Raw genomic sequence first — 27,282 nt, forward strand, 5'->3', positions numbered from 1 at the left:
GAATGTTTTATAAAATTTGAGTGGTATGGTATCTTCCTCCACTGCCTTGCCCACAGGGAGGGCTCCCATTGCAAGGTCAAGCTCTACTAAATCGGCCTCCCTTTCCAAACTCAAGGCCTGAAACGAATTTAATGAAGGGAGCCCGCTCTCTTGTATATACGCATTAGCTTGTTGGGTGTTACCATTACTTACTTCATTATACAGGTCCATATAGAAAAGCCTAAACTGCTCCAAAATATCTTGCGGTTGTGAAAAGACATCGCCATTTACCCCCATAATTTTTTTAATATAAACGCCGGCCCTGATGTGCTAGTATGCGCCCTATCTGCTCCCCGTATTCATATTGCCGGATTTTATATTTAGAAAAATTACTAGCTACTTTGTTTTTAAGCCTTCTACCTAGCTTTGCTCTAATGTCAACGATCTGTAAGTATATTAGATGTTCCTCAGTGTCTTTTAAAACAATAGATTGAGCGTGTTGCTGTTCTAACTCCATGTATTTCGCATGGTCCTTTTCCAGCTGACTAAAATAAACCCGGTTTTGTTTAACAATGAATTGAAGGGTAGCCCCCCTTACATATGCCTTTAGACAATCCCAAACTATTGCGAGCGATGTGGAATTTAAGTTATTAGCCAGAAATTCCATAAGAACTTCTCGCATATATGAAATATAATCTGCATTACTAAGAAGATGTTTCGGATACGAAAATTCCCTACTTTGATTGCCCTTATTAAGGTCAATAATCAAAGTAAGCATAACCGGATTGTGATCCGAAGTGATCTTGGGGCATACCACCATATTAGAATTCTCCAACAGATTATTTTTCGAGCCATCCCTCTAAGAATTCCAATGACTTTTTTTTAAACGCTTGGATGGAGTTGTTGGAAGTTTCATTTGGAGTTACCGGAGAGCGAGAAGGGCGATTAGATACATCAAGCTGTCTTTTAGGCAAGGCGGCTTTAAACTTCCAGATTTTAGATTCTACTTCTGGGCTGCTTTTGTCAGTCGGATTCAATCCTTAAATATGGGACCTGTTGCCAGGAGATCCTGGCTTTCGTTTCAGCTAGCATACGGCTCTAACACTGAATTCTTATTACAACATATGTCCGATCCGAATTACTACAAAAGAGTCCGATTTAAGACCATTCGGCATCTCTTTTACATCTGGCAAGATATATGTAAAAAGTTTAATTTTCCAAAGTGGCATGAATTTATTTACCTTTGGGGCAACCCAAGGCTCCCTGATATTTTCTCGGATACAATTGGGCGATCATGGCAACAACGGGGAATTACACATTTGGGGCATTTATATGATAAACACGGCTTTAAATCATTTCAATCATTGATAGTAGAGTTTGGGGTTACATATAATTCATTTTTTAAGTACTTACAAATTAGGGATTTTTTTATGCGGGGAGAAGGTTTACTGGCCCTCTCCCCTACAACTGAGGCTCTTCGGGCGATCTTTAAGAATAGCAATCGCGGTCTCATAGGGAGAGTATATCGATGTTTTATCGAAACGGTTGTTGGGGATATTACACAGGTCACAGCCAAATTAAACACTACATTTGCTATTGAGGTAACTCCCGAAGAGGTCTCAGACTCCTTGGTCAGAACTAACTCTTCTGTAACCTCAATCAATTTAAAATTGCAACACCATCGTATCTTATTCATGTTATATTATACCCCTGAAGTTATTTCTAAATGGGCTGTGTCACATAATTCAATTAAGGCTTTTTGTCCTAAGTGCAATGACTTTGCCGTAGGCCTACGACATATGTTACCTGTCCCAAGTTAGCCGATTTTTGGCATAAGCTTGCACATGAGTTAAGTAAGTTAATCGGTAAGGTAACGGTGTTATCAGAGAAAGAAATCGTATTAGGGTTAGTACCCGATACAGGTAACATCCCAAACTCTCTAGTGTCAGTCTTCATTGCATGTGCGCGTCTGACTATTGCCAGGGTATGGATAGAAAAAACTAGTCCTACCATTATGGAATTCTGGTTACTATTAAGGGGGGTCTATGAGATGGAATTGGCACTGGCAAAAGCAAGGGGATTGAGATCTTTAGTTAAATTTGGAAGGCAATGGTCTAGCCTCGAATGGGACTAACAATATGTTTACTGAAATTTTGTATTATTTGTTATGTTATGATATTTGTTTTCTTTTATTTTATATGTGCTTATATCCATCTGTAGTCACTGTTATTGCTCTTCTAATGTTTTTAGTCTAATTAATTGAATGTATGAAATTTTTCCTTATTTTCATCTGTGTTTGTGACCATTAACCCCTTCAGTGCCCATGACGAGCTGGACTCGTCATGGAGCACAGTCGCGCTGTGCCCATGACGAGTCCAGCTCGTCATGGGACCCACCCTTGGGGGAAGCGCTGGCGCTCCCCCCGTGATTCCGCGATCTTTTTTTTTTTTGCTGGGGAGGCAGGGGAAGACCTTCCCCTGCCTCCCCCCCCGCCCGCGTCATCAATGACGTCAGCGCGGGAGCCGCGCTGACGTCACCGGAGGCTTCCCCTTTGCTCTCCGAGGCGCTGGAAGCCATTTGCTTCCTGCGCGTCGGAGAGTAAAGGTCAGTTTTGGGGCTGGGGAGGGGGTATTAGTGCATCTGTGCGGTAGGTAGGGTGGGGGCACAATGTTGGGGGGGGTGGAAATGTGTTTTTGAACACTCTGCTTTGTTCCTGCGCTTGGATCGTCCAAGCGCAGGCGATTTTATGTGAATTGTAAAAAAAAAAAAAAACGCTCGTTTTCGTTTCTTTGTCGTTTTTCACCTGGGGGGTGCTGCTAGCGTGGGATGGGGGTGGGGGGCGAAATAAAGTCAGTCCTAGGGGTTCCAAAGTGGCCAGATTGATTTTATTTGCTTACAAAAACACCAGCATCAGAGTTTGCCAGTGCAGTGTGACTTTCGTTTTCTCGTGTAACTTTGAACTGCATTGTTGTACCAAGGGGGGGCGAAAGAAAGTAAGACTGAGGGGTTGCAAAGTGGCCAGATTGATTTTATTTGCTTCCAAGTACACCAGCATCAGAGTTTGCCAGTGATGTGCTTTTTTCGTTTTTTTGTCTTCCTTTGAACTGTATTGTTGTTCCCAGGGGGCAAAGTAAAGTTAGACAGAGGGATTGCAAAGTGGCCAGATTGATTTCATTTGCATCCAAGCACACCAGCATCAGAGTTTGCCAGTGCAGTGCGACTTTCGTTTTCTCAGCCTAACTTTGAACAGCATTGTTGTTCCCAGGGGGGGTGAAATAAAGTAAGACAGAGGGGTTGCAAAGTAGCCAGATTGATTTTATTTGCATCCAAGTACACCAGCATCAGAGTTTGCCAGTGATGTGCTTCTTTCGTTTTTTTGTCTTCCTTTGAACAGTGTTGTTGTTCCCAGGGGGGGCGAAATAAAGTTAGACAGAGGGATTGCAAAGTGGCCAGATTGATTTTATTTGCATCCAAGCACACCAGCATCAGAGTTTGCCAGTGCAGTGCGTCTTTAGTTTTCTCGCCTAACTTTGAACAGTATTGTTGTTCCCAGGGGGGGCGAAATAAAGTTAGACAGAGGGATTGCAAAGTGGCCAGATTGATTTTATTTGCATCCAAGCACACCAGCATCAGAGTTTGCCAGTGCAGTGCGTCTTTAGTTTTCTCGCCTAACTTTGAACAGTATTGTTGTTCCCAGGGGGGGGCGAAATAAAGTTAGACAGAGGGATTGCAAAGTGGCCAGATTGATTTTATTTGCATCCAAGCACACCAGCATCAGAGTTTGCCAGTGCAGTGTGTCTTTAGTTTTCTCGCCTAACTTTGAACAGTATTGTTGTTCCCAGGGGGGGGCGAAATAAAGTTAGACAGAGGGATTGCAAAGTGGCCAGATTGCTTTTATTTGCATCCAAGCACACCAGCATCAGAGTTTGCCAGTGCAGTGCGTCTTTAGTTTTCTCGCCTAACTTTGAACAGTATTGTTGTTCCCAGGGGGGGCGAAATAAAGTTAGACAGAGGGATTGCAAAGTGGCCAGATTGCTTTTATTTGCATCCAAGCACACCAGCATCAGAGTTTGCCAGTGCAGTGCGTCTTTAGTTTTCTCGCCTAACTTTGAACAGTATTGTTGTTCCCAGGGGGGGCGAAATAAAGTTAGACAGAGGGATTGCAAAGTGGCCAGATTGATTTTATTTGCATCCAAGCACACCAGCATCAGAGTTTGCCAGTGCAGTGCGTCTTCAGTTTTCTCGCCTAACTTTGAACAGTATTGTTGTTCCCAGGGGGGGGCGAAATAAAGTTAGACAGAGGGATTGCAAAGTGGCCAGATTGATTTTATTTGCATCCAAGCACACCAGCATCAGAGTTTGCCAGTGCAGTGTGTCTTTAGTTTTCTCGCCTAACTTTGAACAGTATTGTTGTTCCCAGGGGGGGCGAAATAAAGTTAGACAGAGGGATTGCAAAGTGGCCAGATTGATTTCATTTGCATCCAAGTACACCAGTGTCAGAGTTTGCCAGTGTATTGCTACTTTCGTTTTCTCGTATTCCTTTGAACAGCATTGTTGTTTCTAGGGTGGGAGAGGTTACCATTTCTGTAGGTACTGCAATACCTGGTTGATGGGTGAATTGGAAAACACAATGTGCACCATGGTTCTGTGTTTATGGATGTGGTCTACCATACTGCTTATGTTTTGTAAGGATGTAAGCAATGGACAGTGAAACGTTTCCCTTCAGGGCCCTCTAGTCATGTCCATAACTTTTCCGGTGAAACCACTCGCTGATTTCTGAATAGGTAGTGAGAGATCGTTTAGGTAACCATGTTGTTTCTGCTTACATTTCACATGCTTGGCATTCCCTAGGAGTTTTTTTTTTTGTCTGCGTATTACTCTTATCAAGTGCATAATTTGAATTGAGCCACATCCAAAGTGTTTATAGCGGGCACAATTAGGTTATAGCTGAAGGCAGTGCGAGTTTCTCTCAGTGGGCAAGTATGGCGTTCAGTGGGGATGTGGCACTTTGGCCGGAGCTGTTGAATTTGGTAATGGGGAACCGGGTTCAGCATTCATGACCAGTCCACCACACCACTGTACTGAGGGAGCGCATTCCCATGCTACACCGTAGAAGGCCCCACTGGACCTTAGAAGGCTTGATGTCTTAGCACAAGCAGGTGTAATGTAGTGGTGTCAACTTACAAAAGAGTACAAAGTACAAGTAGAGGTATAAAAGTGCAATAAATGGCAGACACGCAAAACACAGGAACACACTGGGTAGGCACTTCTACGGGCATGGAGAACAGAATTTCCTATAATGTAAAGACTTCCTTCACACAATAAAGAGGGTGTGAATTAAGTTTGGAAGTGTCTTTGCAGGAGGAGAAATTTGAGGTTAGTTTTGAAGGACTGGGAAGAGGGAGGGGGTGGTCCGGAGCTGAGGCTCAGTTCCAGATTCTCGCCGCGTTGCTTGTAAAGGATTGGGCCATCAATCTTTCCTTTTTGAAAGTGGGAGGGTCAAGCAATACATTTTGCGCAGTACGTGATGGTCTAGAGCATTATATGCATATGTTACAATAAAGTTTTTTTTCCTCTTTTTTTTCTAGACTAAAGCTTTTCAACGGTGGCTGTTCTGCAGTTTTGTGTAGTTGCATTGTGTTGGTAAGAAATTTTTTGTTGTTGTATTTACACTAAATGAGTAATAATATAATGTCCGAATGAATTTTTTTGTAAGTGATGTCATAATGGCGGCATATTTAGTTAGTGGTTTGAGCATGAAATTCTTTGCGATGTGTTTTGCATAGTCTTATGTGTAATTGTTTTTCTCTTTCTTTTTTAGTGGGATATTGTTGATCCATACTGTGTCTGTACAGAGTTGGTGGTGGTGAGTAGTTTTGCTGCCTCTGGCAAGTGAGTGGTATTGTTTTGGAGTATATTTGAGTTTTTGATAAAGGTGCTTTTTGCTTATTACTTATTTTACAAAGAGTTTGTTGTTGTTGACAAGTTACATTTATTAGTAAGCAATATGGCTAGCCGTAGAATGACTGCTCAACAGGTGGTCGGTATGCTTCTTGAATCTTCCTCTGATCATGATTATGAGACTGACAGTGCGTCTGAGGGAGAGGAGGGAGGGGAAGATTCTGGCAGTGAGTTTTCACTCAACATGGAATCATCGGATGATGAAGGTACTCTCAGTGCAGATGAAGGTACTCTTGGTGTGGATGAAGCAACTCTCAGTGCGGATGAAGTGCCTGTCTTAGAGGAGGAAACTGCTGTGCCGATGGTGCAAGAGGCATCTGGATTGCAGTCTGAGGCTGCTAGGCTTCCTACTGGAAGTGCTGGACTTTGGGTTGATCCAAACATGGTGCAGCCGGTGTTGCCTGCCTTTAGCGGTGTTGCAGGGTGTACAGTGAATTGTGAAAACTTTTTGCCTATTCAGTTTTTTCAGTTGTTTATGGATGATGTATTTTTGGGTGAGATTGTTGAGCAGACGAATTTGTATGCTGAACAGTTTTTGAGGATCAACAGCGACAAACTTAGGCCCCAGTCTAGAGCTACCCGGTGGACTCCCACATATCTGGAAGAGATTAAGAAGTTTTTGGGTTTGACTTTATTGATGGGTGTGGTAAGGAAGCCAACCTTGGCTTCATATTGGTCTACTAGCCCCTTGTTGGCAACTGCCATATTTCCTGCAGTTATGACTCGTAATCGGTATTTACTTTTGCTACGTATGCTGCATTTTGTTGATAATTCAATGGCGTTGCCACGAGATCACCCTGACTGTGACCGTCTTTTTAAGATTCGGCCCGTTCTTGATCACTTTGTGGATCGATTTTCTGAGATCTATACTCCAGGGAAAGAAATATCTATTGATGAGTCTTTGGTCTTGTTCAAGGGCCGTTTAGGCAGTACATCCCTAGCAAGAGGGCACGCTATGGAATTAAGCTGTATATGTTGTCTGAGAGTAGGACAGGATATGTATTTAATTTTCGTGTGTACACTGGTAGAGATTCTGCCATTGACCCCCCAGGATGTCCGTCCACTTTTGGAGTTGCAGAGAAAATTGTGTGGGATCTTGCTAAGAGACTGTTTAACAGAGGCCACCATTTGTACCTTGATAACTTCTATACTGCTGTGCAATTTTTTAAGGAATTGTATAAAGTGGACACTTTTGCATGTGGCACAATCCGCTCTAACCGTAAAGCTTATCCGAAAGAGCTTGTTTGCAAAAAACTTAAGAGGGGGCAGTGCAGTTCCTTGCGTAGTGATGAACTACTAGCTGTGAAATTTGTGGACAGGAGGGATGTGTACATGCTGACTACCATCCATGATGAGAGTACTTCACCTGTGGCTGTTTGGGGTCAGGTTGCTGAAGTGCGCAAACCTGTGTGCATTCTAGACTACAATAAGCACATGGGTGGTGTTGACAGAGTAGATCAGAGGTTGGAACCTTACTCTGCTATTCGGAAGGCTTATGTTTGGTATAAGAAGTTGGCCATCCATTTCTTCGAATTAGCAATGTTCAATGCTTTTATTGTGTTCAAGGAGTGTTCTCCTGCGTCAAAGTTGACATTTCTTCAGTTTCAGCACTCTGTGATAGCTAGCCTTGTTGTTGTGGAACAGGCAAGTGTTCCTAGATTTGGAGTGGTGGAGGATGTGGTTCGATTGAAAGATCGCCACTTTCCTGATTTCATCCCTCCCACACCGGCAAAAGATTTTCCCACTAGGAGATGTAGAGTCTGTTGGCGAAGAGATAAGCGGAAGGAGACTCTTATGTAGTGCTCCGACTGTCCATCTAAACCTGGGCTGTGTGTCCCTGCTTGTTTTAGAGCGTACCATACCCAAAAGAAGTTTTGGGAGCAATCATGAGTGGTAAAGTTAACTGATTGGTTTGTTTTCTTTGGAAAATGTGATTCTGTTTCAAGGTTGGCTTTAGTGCAATGTGTTAAGTTTCTGATTTTGTGTTTGTAGATTTTTTATCTATTTGTGATTTGTTTGTGTTTTTATTTTTGTCTAAAAAAATCCTAAATGTGTTGGCAGTGTGTGTGGACTGGCACTTCTTTGGCGGTGTACGTGGAATGGTGCTTGGCTGGCGGTGTGCGTGGACTGGTGCTTGGCTGTTGGCGTGCGTGGCCTGGTGCTTGGCTGGCGGTGTGTGGGGACTGGTGCTTGGCTGGCGGTGTGCGTGGACTGGTGCTTGGCTGGCGGTGTGCGCGGACTGGTGCTTGGCTGGCGGTGTGCGTGGACTGGTGCTTGGCTGGCGGTGTGCGTGGACTGGTGCTTGGCTGGCGGTGTGCGTGGACTGGTGCTTGGCTGGCGGTGTGCGTGGACTGGTGCTTGGCTGGCGGTGTGCGTGGACTGGTGCTTGGATGGCGGTGTGCGTGGACTGGTGCTTGGCTGGCGGTGTGCGTGGACTGGTGCTTGGCTGGCGGTGTACGTGGACTGGTGCTTGGCTGGCGGTGTACGTGGACTGGTGCTTGGCTGGCGGTGTGCGTGGACTGGTGCTTGGCTGGCGGTGTGCGTGGACTGGTGCTTGGCTGGCGGTGTGCGTGGACTGGTGCTTGGCTGGCGGTGTGCGTGGACTGGTGCTTGGCTGGCGGTGTGTGTGGACTGGTGCTTGGCTAGCGGTGTGCGTGGACTAGTGTTTAGCTAGCGGTGTGCGTGAACTGGCGCTCGGCTGGCTGTGTGAGTAGTGACTTGCTGCTGGTCACTACACACACTGCTAGCTGAGTGCCACTCCACGCAATCCATCTGCTTGTGTAGTTGCTGTGTCAGGAATGTGGGCGTGTGAAAGTGATGGGCCCTTGAATGGCGCTGTGTGCTGGTGGGAGTTTTGTTATGTGATGGGCCCGCGGCTGGCGGTATGAATGGTTTTGTATGTCTCACGCGTATGAAAGGTGTATGAATGGCCTGTAAAGAGGTTGGTGCCTTGTCGTGGCTTTACAGCTCACGAGCTGTGAGTCAATGGTTCAGTTTCTCGCCCTTTCAATTATTAACAGTGCATTTCATTTTTGTGAAATCACTTGCTAATACAATTGTATATTCTGAACCATCACTCACTCTCGTGCCAAATCCAACCAGTATGTGTGTGTGCTTGAGGATTAGATGGCTGTGCAGTAATATTTGCCTTTCTGAAGCAGGGTGTACCTTGTCCCTTTTGTGAATTTTGTAATGTGTTGTTTTTGTGCCTGGTGGTGTGAATGGTCTTGTGTGTATCACGTATGAAAGATGTGTGAATGGCCTGTAAAGCGGTTGGTGCCTTGCCGTGGCTTTACAGCTCACGAGCTGCGAGTCATTGGTTCAGTTTTTTCTCCATTGAATTATTGACAGTGCATTTCATTTTTGTGAAATCTCTTGTTAATAAAATTTAATATACTGAACCATCACTCGCCCTCGTGCCAAATCCAACCAGTATGTGTGTGTGTTTGAGGAATAGGTGGCTGTGCAGGATTCTTTGTCTTTTTAGTTTCTCTGCCAAAGTGTATGTTCCATGTAAAAATAACCCACCGACTGTAGATATTGTCGTAAACCCATGGGAGTTCATGGTGATGTCTCTCTTGTGAATTTCAAAAAGGTTTTTTATCCTCAATGTCCTGCAAACCTCAAAATATCGATCACATTGTCCATGCAATATTGTTCCAAAATTCTCACGTTGTAGAAACAATGTCGAAACGTTCTGGTTTTGCAAGGGGGTCAACTGTCTTTTTGGCCCGTGCTCGGCGGCCATCTAGGGAAACCTACCAAACCCACCATTTCTGAAAACTAGACACCCGGCGGCTTCTAGGGAGGTATGGCTTGCGTGGATCCCCCAACGTTTCCTTACCCAGAATCCCCTGCAAACCTCAATTTTTGCTGAAAAAATCACTTTTTTCACACATTTTGGGGTGGGAAAGTAGTGGCATCACCGGGCTCACACAAATTTACCACCACCCAGCGTTCCCCCAGGTCTCCCGGTAAAAATGGTGCCTCACTTGTGTGGGAGGCCCAAGTACCCGCGGCAGGCAAGGGCCCAAAACGCAGTGAGGCGACATCAAAATGGCCTGTCGCAAAACCACCTGGTTTTGCAAGGGGGGTCACTTGGGTTTTTGGCCCGGTGCTCGGCGGCCATCTAGGGAAACCTACCAAACCCACGCATTTCTGAAAACTAGACACCCGGCGGCTTCCAGGGAGGTATGGCTTGCGTGGATCCCCCAACGTTTGGTTACCCAGAATCCCCTGCAAACCTCAATTTTTGCTGAAAAAATCACTTTTTTCACACATTTTGGGGTGGGAAAGTAGTGGCATCACCGGGCTCACACAAATTTACCACCACCCAGCGTTCCCCCAGGTCTCCCGGTAAAAATGGTGCCTCACTTGTGTGGGAGGCCCAAGTACCCGCCGCAGGCAAGGGCACAAAACGCAGTGAGGCGACATAAAAATGGCCTGTCGCAAAACCACCTGGTTTTGCAAGGGGGGTCACTTGGGTTTTTGGCCCGGTGCTCGGCGGCCATCTAGGGAAACCTACCAAACCCACGCATTTCTGAAAACTAGACACCCGGCGGCTTCCAGGGAGGTATGGCTTGCGTGGATCCCCCAACGTTTCCTTACCCAGAATCCCCTGCAAACCTCAATTTTTGCTGGAAAAAATCACTTTTTTCACACATTTTGGGGTGGGAAAGTAGTGGCATCACCGGGCTCACACAAATTTACCACCACCCAGCGTTCCCCCAGGTCTCCCGGTAAAAATGGTGCCTCACTTGTGTGGGAGGCCCAAGTACCCGCGACAGGCAAGGGCACAAAACGTAGTGATGCAACATTTGGGATAGGCAATGTTGATGTCGCATCACTACGTTATGTGCCCTTGCCTGCGGCGGGTACTTGGGCCTCCCACACAAGTGAGGCACCATTTTTACCGGGAGACCTGGGGGAACGCTGGGTGGTGGTAAATTTGTGTGAGCCCGGTGATGCCACTACTTTCCCACCCCAAAATGTGTGAAAAAAGTGATCTTTCCAGCAAAAATTGAGGTTTGCAGGGGATTCTGGGTAAGGAAACGTTGGGGGATCCACGCAAGCCATACCTCCCTGGAAGCCGCCGGGTGTCTAGTTTTCAGAAATGCGTGGGTTTGGTAGGTTTCCCTAGATGGCCGCCGAGCACCGGGCCAAAAACCCAAGTGACCCCCCTTGCAAAACCAGGTGGTTTTGCGACAGGCCATTTTGATGTCGCCTCACTGCGTTTTGGGCCCTTGCCTGCGGCGGGTACTTGGGCCTCCCACACAAGTGAGGCACCATTTTTACCGGGAGACCTGGGGGAACGCTGGGTGGTGGTAAATTTGTGTGAGCCCGGTGATGCCACTACTTTCCCACCCCAAAATGTGTGAAAAAAGTGATTTTTCCAGCAAAAATTGAGGTTTGCAGGGGATTCTGGGTAAGGAAACGTTGGGGGATCCACGCAAGCCATACCTCCCTGGAAGCCGCCGGGTGTCTAGTTTTCAGAAATGCGTGGGTTTGGTAGGTTTCCCTAGATGGCCGCCGAGCACCGGGCCAAAAACCCAAGTGACCCCCCTTGCAAAACCAGGTGGTTTTGCGACAGGCCATTTTTATGTCGCCTCACTGCGTTTAGGGCCCTTGCCTGCGGTGGGTACTTGGGCCTCCCACACAAGTGAGGCACCATTTTTACCGGGAGACCTGGGGGAACGCTGGGTGGTGGTAAATTTGTGTGAGCCCGGTGATGCCACTACTTTCCCACCCCAAAATGTGTGAAAAAAGTGATTTTTTCAGCAAAAATTGAGGTTTGCAGGGGATTCTGGGTAAGGAAACGTTGGGGGATCCACGCAAGCCATACCTCCCTGGAACCCGCCGGGTGTCTAGTTTTCAGAAATGCGTGGGTTTGGTAGGTTTCCCTAGATGGCCGCCGAGCACCGGGCCAAAAACCCAAGTGACCCCCCTTGCAAAACCAGGTGGTTTTGCGACAGGCCATTTTGATGTCGCCTCACTGCGTTTTGGGCCCTTGCCTGCGGCGGGTACTTGGGCCTCCCACACAAGTGAGGCACCATTTTTACCGGGAGACCTGGGGGAACACTGGGTGGTGGTAAATTTGTGTGAGCCCGGTGATGCCACTACTTTCCCACCCCAAAATGTGTGAAAAACGTGATTTTTTCAGCAAAAATTGAGGTTTGCAGGGGATTCTGGGTAAGGAAACGTTGGGGGATCCACGCAAGCCATACCTCCCTGGAGGCCCCCGGGTGTCTAGTTTTCAGAAATGTATGGATTTGGTAGGTTTCCCTAGATGGCCGCCGTGCCCCGGGCCAAAAAGCCAAGAGACCCCCCTTGCAAAACCAGGTGGTTTTGAGATAGGCAATTTTGATGTCACCTCACTATGTTTTGCGCCGTTTCCTGTCGCGGGCACTAGGACGACCCACACAAGTGAGGTACCGTTTTTCTCGAAAGACTTTGGGGAACGCGGGGTGGGTGGAAATTTGTGGATCCACGCAGATTCCGGAACTTTCCACGACAGAAATGTGGGGAAAATGTGTTTTTTTTGCCAATTTTTTAGGTTTGCAAGGGATTCTGGGTAACAGACCCTGGTGGGAGGCAGTCAAGTCACCCCATCCTGGATTCCCCTGGGTGTCTAGTTTTCAAAAATGTATATGTTTGCTAGGTTTCCCCAGGTGCCCGCAGAGCTAGGGTTCAAAAACTACAGCTAGTCATTTTTCCAAAAAAGGGTCATTTTTCAGTGCGAAATTGAGGTGTGACCAGGTTGCGTTTTGCGCCGTTTCCTGTCGCGGGCACTAGGCCGACCCACACAAGTGAGGTACCGTTTTTCTCGTAAGACTTTGGGGAACGCGGGGTGGGTGGAAATTTGTGGATCCACGCAGATTCCGGAACTTTCCACGACAGAAATGTGTGGAAAATGAGGTTTTTTTCACAATTTTTTAGGTTTGCAAGGGATTCTGGGTAACAGACCCTGGTGGGAGGCAGTCAAGTCACCCCATCCTGGATTCCCCTGGGTGTCTAGTTTTCAAAAATGTATAGGTTTGCTAGGTTTCCCCAGGTGCCCGCAGAGCTAGGGTTAAAAAACTACAGCTAGTCATTTTTCCAAAAGAGGGTCATTTTTCACTGCGAAATTGAGGTGTGACCAGGTTGCGTTTTGCGCCGTTTCCTGTCGCGGGCACTAGGCCGATCAACACAAGTGAGGTACCGTTTTTCTCGTAAGACTTTGGGGAACGCGGGGTGGGTGGAAATTTGTGGATCCACGCAGATTCCGGAACTTTCCACGACAGAAATGTGGGGAAAATGTGTTTTTTTTGCAAATTTTTTAGGTTTGCAAGGGATTCTGGGTAACAGACCCTGGTGGGAGGCAGTCAAGTCACCCCATCCTGGATTCCCCTGGGTGTCTAGTTTTCAAAAATGTATATGTTTGCTAGGTTTCCCCAGGTGCCCGCAGAGCTAGGGTTCAAAAACTACAGCTAGTCATTTTTCCAAAAAAGGGTCATTTTTCACTGCGAAATTGAGGTGTGACCAGGTTGCGTTTTGCGCCGTTTCCTGTCGCGGGCACTAGGCCGACCCACACAAGTGAGGTACCGTTTTCTCGTAAGACTTTGGGGAACGCGGGGTGGGTGGAAATTTGTAGATCCACGCAGATTCCGGAACTTTCCACGACAAAAATGTGGGGAAAATGTGTTTTTTTTGCCAATTTTTTAGGTTTGCAAGGGATTCTGGGTAACAGACCCTGGTGGGAGGCAGTCAAGTCACCCCATCCTGGATTCCCCTGGGTGTCTAGTTTTCAAAAATGTATAGGTTTGCTAGGTTTTCCCAGGTGCCCGCAGAGCTAGGGTTCAAAAACTACAGCTAGTCATTTTTCCAAAAAAGGGTCATTTTTCACTGCGAAATTGAGGTGTGACCAGGTTGCGTTTTGCGCCGTTTCCTGTCGCGGGCACTAGGCCGATCCACACAAGTGAGGTATCGTTTTTCTCGTAAGACTTTGGGGAACGCGGGGTGGGTGGAAATTTGTGGATCCACGCAGATTCCGGAACTTTCCACGACAGAAATGTGTGGAAAATGTGTTTTTTTTGCCAATTTTTTAGGTTTGCAAGGGATTCTGGGTAACAGACCCTTGTGGGAGGCAGTCAAGTCACCCCATCCTGGATTCCCCTGGGTGTCTAGTTTTCAAAAATGTATAGGTTTGCTAGGTTTCCCCAGATGCCCGCAGAGCTAGGGTTCAAAAACTACAGCTAGTCATTTTTCCAAAAAAGGGTCATTTTTCACTGCGAAATTGAGGTGTGACCAGGTTGCGTTTTGCGCCGTTCCCTGTCGCGGGCACTAGGCCGATCCACACAAGTGAGGTACCGTTTTTCTCGTAAGACTTTGGGGAACGCGGGGTGGGTGGAAATTTGTGGATCCACGCAGATTCCGGAACTTTCCACGACAGAAATGTGTGGAAAATGTGGTTTTTTTCACAATTTTTTAGGTTTGCAAGGGATTCTGGGTAACAGACCCTGGTGGGAGGCAGTCAAGTCACCCCATCCTGGATTCCCCTGGGTGTCTAGTTTTCAAAAATGTATAGGTTTGCTAGGTTTCCCCAGGTGCCCGCAGAGCTAGGGTTCAAAAACTACAGCTAGTCATTTTTCCAAAAAAGGGTCATTTTTCACTGCGAAATTGAGGTGTGACCAGGTTGCGTTTTGCGCCGTTTCCTGTCGCGGGCACTAGGCCGATCCACACAAGTGAGGTACCGTTTTTCTCGTAAGACTTTGGGGAACGTGGGGTGGGTGGAAATTTGTGGATCCACGCAGATTCCGGAACTTTCCACGACAGAAATGTGTGGAAAATGTGGTTTTTTTGCCAATTTTTTAGGTTTGCAAGGGATTCTGGGTAACAGACCCTGGTGGGAGGCAGTCAAGTCACCCCATCCTGGATTCCCCTGGGTGTCTAGTTTTCAAAAATGTATAGGTTTGCTAGGTTTCCCCAGGTGCCCGCAGAGCTAGGGTTCAAAAACTACAGCTAGTCATTTTTCCAAAAAAGGGTCATTTTTCACTGCGAAATTGAGGTGTGACCAGGTTGCGTTTTGCGCCGTTTCCTGTCGCGGGCACTAGGCCGACCCACACAAGTGAGGTACCGTTTTTCTCGTAAGACTTTGGGGAACGCGGGGTGGGTGGAAATTTGTGGATCCACGCAGATTCCGGAACTTTCCACGACAGAAATGTGTGGAAAATGTGGTTTTTTTGACAATTTTTTAGGTTTGCAAGGGATTCTGGGTAACAGACCCTGGTGGGAGGCAGTCAAGTCACCCCATCCTGGATTCCCCTGGTTGTCTAGTTTTCAAAAATGTATAGGTTTGCTAGGTTTCCCAAGGTGCCCGCAGAGCTAGGGTTCAAAAACTAGAGCTAGGCACTTTGCAAAAAAAGGGTAATTTTGCATTGTGAAAATGTGGTGTGACCACGTTGCGTTTTGCGCCGTTTCCTGTCGTGGGCACTATGCCTACCCACACAAATGAGGTACCATTTTTATCGGGAGACTTAGGGTAATTCAGATTTGTAAAGGAACTGTTATTATCTATTGACTTTCCATGCATTTCTGCTTTCCAAATGAAAGACTTTGTGTAAAAAAGAAGTCATTTTGAAAAATGACTGATAATTCTCATGCTAGTATGAGTATTCCCAATTTCAGAAATGTGCAAATATCTACTGTTTCTAAACTCTATATTTTGTTCCCAAATCAGAAATACATAGGTGTCTTTCATACCGATTTTTCCATGTACACTTTTTTACAGAATAATTACTATATACCCGGTACATAATAAAAAACCATTGCAAGTTACTACTCAGTTTTTGGCTCTGGGTTCGTCGGGTTCTTGGTGAACCTACAAGTCCTATATATCCCCACAACCAGTAATGTCCAGCGGATGCAACGGTAAATTGCTTTCAAAGAGCTGTCATAATTAGAAGAAGTTACAGGTGAAAACGTTGACACAAAAGGCTGTTTTTTTCAACTGAATTTCAATTTATCCTACATTTAACTGTTTGTTTCTATAAAAAAACCTTGATGGATCTACACAAATGACCCCTTGCTGAATTCAGAATGTTGTCTTCTTTTCGAAAATGTATAGCTTTCCAGGATCCACTATTGCTTTTGTACCCATTTCAGCCACTAACTGGAAGGAGGTCAAAAGCACAAAAAATTGCAAAAATAGGCTATGTCCCAGAAAAATGCCAAAACTGTGTAAAAAATGTTGGGTTTCTGTCAAAAGTCAAGTATCCCCGAAAAGCTGGGAAAATGGTGATTTCAACCCCACAAACCCTTTTTTGATAACATTTGCAGGGAAAAACCCAGATGCTTTCATTTGCAGCCCGTTTTTCCAATTTTTCCAAAAAAAACCAACATTTTGCTGTATTTTGGCTCTTTTCTGTGACCCCTCCAGGGGAATCCACAAACCCTGGGTACCTTTAGAATCCCTATGATGTTGGAAGAAAAGGACGCAAATTTGGCGTGGCTACCTAATGCGGTCAAAAAGTTACAGGGGCCTAAGCGCGCACTACCCCAAATAGCCAAAAAAAGGCCTGGCACAGGAGGGGGAAAAGGCCTGGCAGCGAAGGGGTTAAAGTAAAATATGAAGAAAAAAAAAAAAGAAGAGATCGTGGTTTTCTCCAAGCCGGGCCGCCGGGAGGATGACCGCACTTCGTATCACCCGATATCCCTATTAAACTTAGAAGTTAGGATCTAGGCACTGGTGAATAGGCTAATAAATCATATTCCAGACCTGGTCCACTCTGACCAGTCGAGATTTATGCCCCGCCGGGTGACCCATCCCAATATCAGGCGAGTATATAATAGGATGGTACTAGCAAATAGGCTGGAGGATCCGGCGGTAATCCTCCTGGCAGACATAGACAAAGCAATTGACTGTGACCTGAGAGTATTTTTTTCTCCTACTCCAGCACCTCAACTCTGGTCCAAGGTTCATTTCTTATCTCAGATTGCTATATAAAGACTTCACAGCATCAGGGAGGGTGGCGGTGAGCAGGTCCAACACAATCCCTATACAACGGGTGACGTGGTAGGGCTGTCCCCTAATTCTGTTTGCTTTTGCCATGGAGCCGCAAGTGGTGTGGGTAAGGATGGATGCACAGGTGTGGGGATTTTAGTTGGGGGAGGGACTGTCAGACAGGATAAAGCTATATGCTGACAGCGTTCTCTTTTCTCTTACGGTGCTGGACACCACGGGACACGGGATATTGCAGATCATGCACATATTTGGAGAGATCGTGGGCCTACACATAAACACATTAAAAGCTACAGTATTTGCGGTTGGCACTGTCCATACTTGCACGTTTTTGTGTCTCCAATTGAATGCTAGTGTAGAACCAGTGTTAGATAGCCTTAAAGAAGACTTAAAGATTTGATTGGTGCTCCCCTTGTCTTTGACTGGACAGTCAGTGATCTTCAAAATGTTGTCTCTGCCCTGATTCCTTTACCAGCTACAGAACTTCCTGTATGACAATCCGAGGCAATGGTACCACAAACTGAATTCTATTTTAATGTATTCTTGTGGGAAGGGGGGGGGAGCCCTTGCACTGCCCTTAGCAAGTGTTTCCAGTCCACCTACTGCGGGGGCATAGCAGAAGCAGATGTCAAGCCATATCATTTGGCAGCTCACCTCCTGACCATAAACAACTGGTGGCATGACATACAGGGTGATCTGGCATATGTTACACAAATGTGCAGTAGGTACTACTCCACTAATCACATATCTGTATGGTGGGGGTAAAGGCAATAGTCATCCCCCAGCAATTACACTAAATGTATGTCGTTCAACACTTAGACATATAAAATGGTGGGGCAGACTAACGGAGTAGATGCCGCGACAGCATGGAAGTCTACTTCCACGGGTAGCGCCTTAACAGGATTCCGGAAATGCGATCTCATTGGGATTTCCACTTTGGGGAACGTTACGCAAGGCACAATACATTCCACCGATATTTATAGCTCTGCCATGCGCTGACCTCTTATATAACCACTCTGTGTGACCATCCCAAATTCAATTCATTAGGCGTAAAACTTATTATGGGTGATCCGGGTGACCATAAAGTCGCAAAAATGTATCAGACGCTTATATCTAATCAACCAGATGTATTTGGCTCCCTTCGTGTGGCATGGGAGACTGATGTGGGGAGGTTGGAAAATGAAGACTGGATGGAAGTCCTGGGGATACCACGGGAGGCAGAAATTGCAGCCAGGCTTCGGCTGATCCAGTTCAAATACCTCCACAGGGTCTATCTTACACGTCATCTGCTTTGGTGCCTGAAGGCGATTGCCTCCCTGGCCTGTCTCCGCTGCGGTGCGGGAAAGGGAACCTTTCTGCATACAGTATCGAGTTGTCCGGAGTTGGGTAGATTCTGGCTCGGGTGACCACATGCCTGGGTAGGGTCCTGTCTTGGCAGATCCCGCGGGACCTGAGATTGGTCCTCCTTCACATCCCAGATGACCTAGGTGAAGATAGACATAAATTGTCCTTACTTTACCTGGGACTGACAATAGCCAAACAAGATATTGCTAGAGAGTGGAAAGAGGCACCCACCCTCCCCCCTATCGTTGGCAGTGTGGAAGAGGGAGATGAACCATTGCATGGGGTTAAAGCTAGCAGTATACAAGGCAAGGGTTTGCCCTCTAAAATATCAAAAAATCTGGAAAGGGTTGGTGGAGTTCAGGGGAATAGAATTAGAACCGGTCCGTCCAGTACACCACTTATTGGATTATGAAATCTGGGCATTTTAGGGAGGGGGTGGGGGGCGGTATGAACAAGGGTGAGATGACCAGTTTTTTACGCAGGTTGCATTTATGTGTGGCAGCAAATTTGAGGGGGAGAGGGATTGGACAGGTACATAATGTTTATATTGTTTATTTGCTCTTATTTTTATTTTACTATGTAGGCAGTGTTGGAAATTTCAAATGTGAAATCAATAAAATGTGTTTTTAAAAAAATGGTGGGAGAGTGACCTGGCAAAAAGTGCATTTTCTCAGGGCATCATCTTAGAAAAACACTGCCCACTGGGATATCGAAACTCAACCCACACAGCACCGAAAGGTCTCCTAGTTAGGTTGCTATAAAACAGAAAGACCTAGGTGTTTTCTGTATCCCAGAGCTTGATAAGAATCCTGATAAAGCTATAGTGCACCTGAGCTATAAACGGAGCAAACTGCTCTCCTCACACTCTGAGGCGCAACTCTTGCTTGGATCACTGTGACCGCACGTATTTATCACACACTGTATTCTTTTTGATGCTTTTACAGGATGCTTTGAACCATCCTTAGGATGGCCTACTGATGCATCACCACACATTACAAACACATACATTGTTGTCATTCTATCTCCCCAAGCCCCTCAACACAAAGAGGTCTTCCATGCATACCCACCTGAATGATGCGGGTGAACCAAGTTAAACAAGGCTGATTTGTGTATGATCGAGTTAAGGTTCTTGCTGATGACTGGTGTGGACCGGATGAGACTTTGTAAATCGCTAGGTTCTAATAAACTATGCAGGGCGTAAAAGGCAGTGATGAACCCCACAACGATGCCAGAGTTGAACATCAGCCAGGACACCTTGAAGAGAAAAGCCATCTTCCCTCTACAGTATTCTTAGCTCTGCACAGTAGAAACCTGAGAATACAAACAAAAGACAGAGGTGGATGGTCAGGCGTTCTAGAAGTACATTTAATGTTTCCGTCATAAATCTGTACTCTCAACAGGCTCTCAAGATGCACAACTAAAATATCAATGATGTATCCATACATGCCAAAAACTCTGAGCCCAACATTGCTCTATAAGTCATTATGTTAAAAACCCACTTCCTTAAACAAAGGCAAAAATTGCATTTGGTCACTAGGAGAAAAAAAAACAATCATATGTGTGACAGACTGATAGATGTTTGATAACTGTAGTTATGATCCGTCAAATCTATAGGAAGGGGAGTCTTAAAATAGTTCTTCCCATTTACACCTTCACAGACATTTTTGGCACAGACAAGGGTGAAAAGCTGCTGAAGAAAGGTTACCACATTTAGAAATTAGGCCACGCTTGCTTTTATGTGTTACACATTGTACAAAATGGTGATATTCCATTCAGCGTTTTTTCTAACTGTTAGGTTGAATCCTACCAGATTTCAAAGGCATATTGGGGTCATGCTGAAACCTTACCTAGTAATGCAATCCACCCATTGCGTACCATCAGCTTTGTGTTTTGTAACTCTTACTTGCTTGCTTTATATTAGCTGGCTTTATTAGTTTTAGCCCGCCCAGCATGTCTTTGTCCCTTCCCTGAAGGTTAGCCTATTTATCACCTCGCTGATTGGCTCCTTGTATTCTTCCACAAATGCTTGGTTTCTGGGAACTCTTTTGGGTCTCAGCGAGACAGTTCATGCCCTGTCTCTTTGAGACGTTTGTGTACAACTAGGAGCTTGCAACTCAACTCATTGAATACCATTCGTTGACTTTATTGCCACTCTTCTTTGCTGCTTCGTAGTTGGCAAGCATAAGTTCCTTTTCTTTGTGTGGCCCATGGACAAAGCACAGACTGATTCATTTTAATTAGAGTGCGTCCGCCTGTTATTCAGGTACTGTTTCTTCTCACAATTCACAACTACCACTTTTCCGTGTTGCTGCCCCCTGTCGCTTCATCCCATTTCTTCTTGTCTTTACTTTAAACATTAGCACACACACTTTCGGCTGGCCATGTGACTCAATACTCCAACTGTTATCCGGTGGTATGAAACGTACATGCACAGCCACTTTGACATAAAATGCAACATGTTACCCTATTTTAAACACAATATACTTTCATGGCTATTTACAAAGCACATATTTTGGAATCATAACCCTTTCTAAATTCCTATCTTCTCATTTGTAATAGCCAGGACACAATTAGAAGAACCACCCAATATGATAATTTTATCAGCAACCGGTACTGTGCAAGATTCAACGGAGGGGAGAGGGGGGGGAGGGGGGGGGGAGGGGGGGGGGGAGGGCTTGCTCAAAAAGTTTGTATAGCACTTACTACCTTATCTGAGTCCATTTTAAGCATTCCTAATGTTTACAGATGAGACTAAAGGAATAGTGAGCTTGTGAGGCCTAACATTCTATTTCATGGCAATTCAATAATTGAGTTACTTCTATTGAACTCTCGACTCACTAAAGGTAGCAATAGCAAGCAGAGAAGGATAACTCCGGGGTGCGGTACATGAATAACGACTAAGATACATCATAACACAGTATTGTAAAATCTGTCTCTCTTCTAGAAGTTAGCGGCATAAAATAAGGTGCAGTATGGAATTAAACCTTCAAAAAAACTCCACGACTCACAATCCACACGATGTGGGTTGTGAGTTGTGGAGTGATGAGTCGCTCCACTTACACACCACCTTACATCCACCTCTCCCCTGACCCCAACCTGCTGCCATTAATGCGGCTCTTGGCCACCCCACGGACAATATTTTTTGAGTAAATGTTTGCTAGTACCCATGGTGTACAACATCACTGCCAACCAATGGGAGAGGTAATAGGTCCCAAATGGGAGAGGTAATAGGTCCCAAATGCGAGACCATTGGCCTTACCAATGCTTGTTTACATACGTTGCCCCATAACAGATTACCAATTCAATAGTTAGATGCCTGCAATTATATTTGTGGCCAGTAGGTGGCTCCCACTGTCTAGAATACAAAATTGAGTAATTTACTCAGAAAACTTCAAAAGCTCGAAAATTAACAATTTCAGATTAATTATGTAACATTAGAACTGCACAATGAGGTGTCCTGTGTGTGTCCTGATTAACATATTCAAGCACACAAATCAACAGACAAGTCATAGTTCCACAGAACGTTTTGGTAAGGCATCCTGCAAAGGACATTAAAGGAGAGAGTGCAAAAAGAGAGACAAATGATGGGGGGCGGGGGGAGGGGTACTGTCTTCTTTATGTTGCCAAATAACCCACTTTTAGCCGCACGGCCCGGATACCGTCAGGGTGAGTTCCGATTTCCTTTAGACATCCTGGGATGGATGTGGCCACCAGGAGTAGGACTGAGTTCCGAGGAACACAAAGTCTTTGCTGCTGTCCTTTGGGTGATGTGTGGGTGTGAACTTGTGAGTGAGGGGGCACACTGTCAGGGCTCTGAGCTGGCAAAAAGGGGGAAGAAGTGAGAGGGTGTTCACAGGCTCACTGACTATACTAGACTTTGGGGTCACTCGGTCGCTGGACAGGTCTTTCACTCGTAAGATGACAGTGATTTTCGTTACTATTTGTCGGGTAGGTGGGTTGTTTGGTTGTCTGAAGATATTTGGGAGAGTCATAATTCAAGTGTCTCAAAGGATGGGCAACTAGAGATTCTCATTAGCCTGAGGCAACAGGGCTAGTGGCCAAAAACTAGGGTCCAAGCATGGAAGCTTGTGTTAACTGGAGCATGTCTGCGCAAGAGAGGTAATGTAATAAAGACAGGATCTCATAATCAAGAGTGGGGAATTCAGACACCCAAACCAAAGCAGGAGTGCTCAAGTCTGGCACACAGAATGGCCCTATGGCCAGTGGCAGCCCAGACAGACTACGTGGAATCAGGAATTTCAGTTGTCTTGGGTATTGCGGGTTCTCTTGTGGCTTGTTGCAGTGCTGAAGCTTTTCAAGTTGGTTTTTGGTGCAGACTATGGATCACACCAGTCATTGTGCACTGCCACCTAATATTTGCAAACTAGAATACGTTATGGTGCCGGGGATCAGGCAGGCATTGAGACGTGTTTCGAGGTTCATATAAGACGATAATGGTGGTAAGTGGGAAAAACAACCTGAGGAAGACAATTCTTGCAAGTCAGGTCCTGGCCTTTGTGCTTTTCTTTTACTCCACCATTGCACGGTGTGGATCTGGGCCATCATTTTCAAGCCAGATATGACTTTCTCCTGTTGCCATTGACCCACAACTCCTCCAAAATGATCACTTGGCTTCTTAGCTCATGCACATGTCCCATCATTGGAGGTTCCGCCTGTGTGCTATTAGAGGAGCAGTGGCTGCTTCCTATATACTCATTAGGTTTGACTTCTCAAACACTGAATGACTTGTGTAAATTTACTAAAAAAATGAAATTTATTTTGCTCTGGAGCCCAACAGTAGATTTGGATATAGTTATTCAGTGAGCAGCCTGAGGATCTGTAGTCTGCAAGAAAGAAGAATAGAATCTATAGTGGATCGATCGATACTGCGTCAAGATCCTATGGGGGGGGCGGGGAGGGGGGGGGGGAGGGTCAGCTCTGGAAAGCTAACATTCAATGGGGTGATCTAACTAGAAACTTAAGTCCAAAGGTTTGAACAGATAACTGCAATGACCTTATTGAAGGATGTGCCATCAAAAATCTTAAGAAACTGCGACAAGGAACAAACATTAGATGCCACTAATATGATGGATCTGTGAGTAACATACTCATACGTGAGATATGTGTTGATCTACAGGTCACCAGTATAAACACAGACATGGCAGTCTCAGCATTTCGTCCTTCCAACATCAATAAATTCAGTCTTAATAAATTGGGAAGTAGCAACACCTGTTATTTGATGCACTTAAAAACTACATAAAAGCTATTCAATCACAAGTATCAAAGACAAGAGGTTGAGCACACATGTTGATGAATGTATCTTGCTTGCCAGCCTCAAGCCGTGCCTTAGAGTGACAATGCACAATATGACTGACATTTCTCCCATTTGCTGAAGGCCAGCCCTGCCAAGTACCACACATCAAGAGTTAGACTAACGCATTTCAGTGTGGTGGTCCGCCTCACCTGTAGTGCTAGAGGCACTCCTATGTTTTAAAACCACATGATGACCTTTGACTATCATTCTTTTAATTGACTTTTGGTGTTGTACTTTATCCTAGCTTAAAAGTACAACATAATTTTTCCTGCATGTGCCTTTCAAAGAGTAGAACAGCCTTGCCAGGAACATAACATGTGGGATGTGCATTTGAAAGCATGAGAGAGATGTGGAATGTACTTCTTGGTCTCGGAGTGCAGTGTTATGAGCAGTGGTGCTCAAATTTGCATTATGTTGTATATTGAGAGATGAGGTGTGTGATGCCTTAGGCAGTGGTGCACAAATGTGCATTGTGTTGTACATTGGAAAGTATTATGAAGTTCTTACTATTGGCTTAGACATGCACTCATGTCATCTTGAATTCTGACTCTGTCTAGCTGGAGCTTTTGCGCGCACAGGCAGGCCCCCAGATTACACAAGTTGTTTAGGTTATTCACGTTCAAGGTTGTTTTGATTTCTGTGCTTTCGGAGATTGTTGAATGTACTGCCGGAGACTTTCATAAGCTTCGTTATGATGAAGGCTGGAACATGTGAGAATGAAAAAGGAACAGGAGAACTCCTTTGCCTTTGGAATGCTTGCAAGGAAAAGGCCAACTCCAGTAAGTTTTCCTTGGCGCAAGGGAGAGCCTCTCAGAACCTTCTAGTGTGTTTTGAGATGATAAAGCTGAGGTTTCTTGACTTGGAAACTGGGATTTGTTTGGCCTGAAGGACAGACACACCTACAGTGCAGCTGCTCCCAGTTTTGCTGAGTCTCTTGACCCCAGCTATGAATCCCTCAGTCTGGAGTGGGCCAGGATGAAGTTTGCAACCAGTGATGTATCTTGTTTTTAATTATTGACATTGCTATGTGTGAGTGTCTGTGTGGACATCCAAGTCTCCAGTGGCTCTAATCATCTGAGGTGTTTTGAGTATTTACTTGTGATGTGCGAGTGTCTGTGTGGGCATCTAAGTCTTCAGAGGCTGTAATGATCTGTTGTATTTAGTGTATATATCTTTCTGTTTTCTTGCAGGACGTCTAGCATAATCGGCTTGCATTATATATATATATATATATATATATATATATATATATATACACACACACATATATACACGCACCTTTCTGTTAGTGAGCATTGCATAAATAAAACCCCATGCCTTATTCTTTGATGTGTCTCCTTTTATAAAAGGGAAATTGACGCCGAAACTGGTCATGCCGACTTTTCTTTCATTAAATGTCCGAAACGTACCCCGCTGTGTCCCTTCCTTCTTTCGACTGAGAGAGGATTCCTGGCATAATTCAAGTGCATTCCTGTGGCACTTTTTGAAGGGACCCTTCCTGCTTGGGCTGTGATAATTACAGGACGTTAGGAAACTAACTTGGACTTCTACGAGGTATCGTATAATCACAGCCCGCCTGCATACCTGTGTTGTCAAGGAGTTGCTGCCAGATGGCGGTCTGGGACTTCCCGGGAGAGGCGTCTGCATTGTCCTACGCTTCTAGCCTTGGTGACATCAGTGATGGGGGCTAGGGAGTAGGGGACCCAAGGACATTTGTTTCCAGCATTTTCGTGGGTCACTTTCCGCTGCGGCACATTGGATACCAACAAGGTGCATGATGGTATCAGCAGTCCGTGGCAGAGGCTGCTGTGACGTCAGCACAGTAATGTACTGCAGCTGGGCCTTTCATCACTGCATGGGAGGAGCTCGATATCAACCTGATGGAAACACCCCTTACGAACTGCGGCATTTGAAAAAGGCTTGACACCGAAACCGGTCATGCCGACTTTTCTTTCATTAAATGTCCGAAACGTACCCCGCTGTGTCCCTTCCTTCTTTCGACTGAGAGAGGATTCCTGGCATAATTCAAGTGCATTCCTGTGGCACTTTTTGAAGGGACCCTTCCTGCTTGGGCTGTGATAATTACAGGACGTTAGGAAACTAACCTGGACTTCTACGAGGTATCGTATAATCACAGCCCGCCTGCATACCTGTGTTGTCAAGGAGTTGCTGCCAGATGGCGGTCTGGGACTTCCCGGGAGAGGCGTCTGCATTGTCCTACGCTTCTAGCCTTGGTGACATCAGTGATGGGGGCTAGGGAGTGGGGGACCCAAGGACATTTGTTTCCAGCATTTTCGTGGGTCACTTTCCGCTGCGGCACATTGGATACCAACAAGGTGTATGATGGTATCAGCAGTCCGTGGCAGAGGCTGCTGTGACGTCAGCACAGTAATGTACTGCAGCTGGGCCTTTCATCACTGCATGGGAGGAACTCGATATCAACCTGATGGAAACACCCCTTACAAACTGCGGCATTTGAAAAAGGCTTGACGCCGAAACTGGTCATGCAGACTTTTCTTTCATTAAATGTCCGAAACGTACCCCGCTGTGTCCCTTCCTTCTTTCGACAGAGAGGATTCCTGGCATAATTCAAGTGCATTCCTGTGGCACTTTTTGAAGGGACCCTTCCTGCTTGGGCTGTGATAATTACAGGACGTTAGGAAACTAACTTGGACTTCTACGAGGTATCGTATAATCACAGCCCGCCTGCATACCTGTGTTGTCAAGGAGTTGCTGCCAGATGGCGGTCTGGGACTTCCCGGGAGAGGCGTCTGCATTGTCCTACGCTTCTAGCCTTGGTGACATCAGTGATGGGGGCTAGGGAGTAGGGGACCCAAGGACATTTGTTTCCAGCATTTTTGTGGGTCACTTTCCGCTGCGGCACATTGGATACCAACAAGGTGCATGATGGTATCAGCAGTCCGTGGCAGAGGCTGCTGTGACCTCAGCACAGTAATGTACTGCAGCTGGGCCTTTCATCACTGCATGGGAGGAGCTCGATATCAACCTGATGGAAACACCCCTTACGAACTGCGGCATTTGAAAAAGGCTTGACGCCGAAACCGGTCATGCCAACTTTTCTTTCATTAAATGTCCGAAACGTACCCCGCTGTGTCCCTTCCTTCTTTCGACTGAGAGAGGATTCCTGGCATACACATATACACGCACCTTTCTGTTAGTGAGCATTGCATAAATAAAACCCCATGCCTTATCCTTTGATGTGTCTCCTTTTATAAAAGGAAAATTCCTTTCCAGGTGGTGTTGTGTTGTTTTTTATTGCTTCGTCGTATTTGATCCTCCGTGTGGGAGGGTGGTATTCTCTATTATCTGGGAGTGTGAAGCAATACATCTCCGCACTGAAATGCAAAGTCAGGCATTATTGAACCTCCTCAGCTGCCAAGCTGGAGCGCTGGCTGCTAATGCACCATTTACTGACAAAGCAGCTGGAGTGGCAGGCGTGGCATGTCCTGCTCCCGGGAGGCTTGGTGTCTGGCTGCTACTCTGCCACAATGGAACACAATAGGATTTGCGGTGCAGCAATACATTTCACTGACATCAGGAGTCAGTGCCACTTGCCTGCTATGGAGACATCAGCCGGTGAGGTGAGGACATTTAGTGTCATACTTACAGTAGTAGGCTTGTCCTGCGCGAGTGGGCAGCAGTTTGAGAAAGAATACAATTTTGGCTG

General features: G+C 45.8%; 1 protein-coding gene across 2 annotated transcripts in view; it reads right to left on the reverse strand.

Moving 5' to 3' along the window:
- The window catches only part of LOC146856423 (glycoprotein-N-acetylgalactosamine 3-beta-galactosyltransferase 1-B-like), a 303,265-nt gene that overhangs the window by 108,851 nt on the left and 167,132 nt on the right, over window positions 1-27,282 (reverse strand). For both annotated transcript variants that reach the window (XM_085654559.1, XM_085654560.1), the window contains exon 2: window positions 19,348-19,591. In XM_085654559.1, coding sequence (XP_085510685.1) covers window positions 19,348-19,552 — 205 coding nt within the window. In that variant the 5' untranslated portion in view covers window positions 19,553-19,591. The remainder of the gene's footprint in view (window positions 1-19,347; window positions 19,592-27,282) is intronic.

Source organism: Triturus cristatus, chromosome 4_1 (genome assembly GCF_964204655.1).
Source record: "Triturus cristatus chromosome 4_1, aTriCri1.1, whole genome shotgun sequence".
In the NCBI taxonomy this organism is placed as follows: domain Eukaryota; kingdom Metazoa; phylum Chordata; class Amphibia; order Caudata; family Salamandridae; genus Triturus; species Triturus cristatus.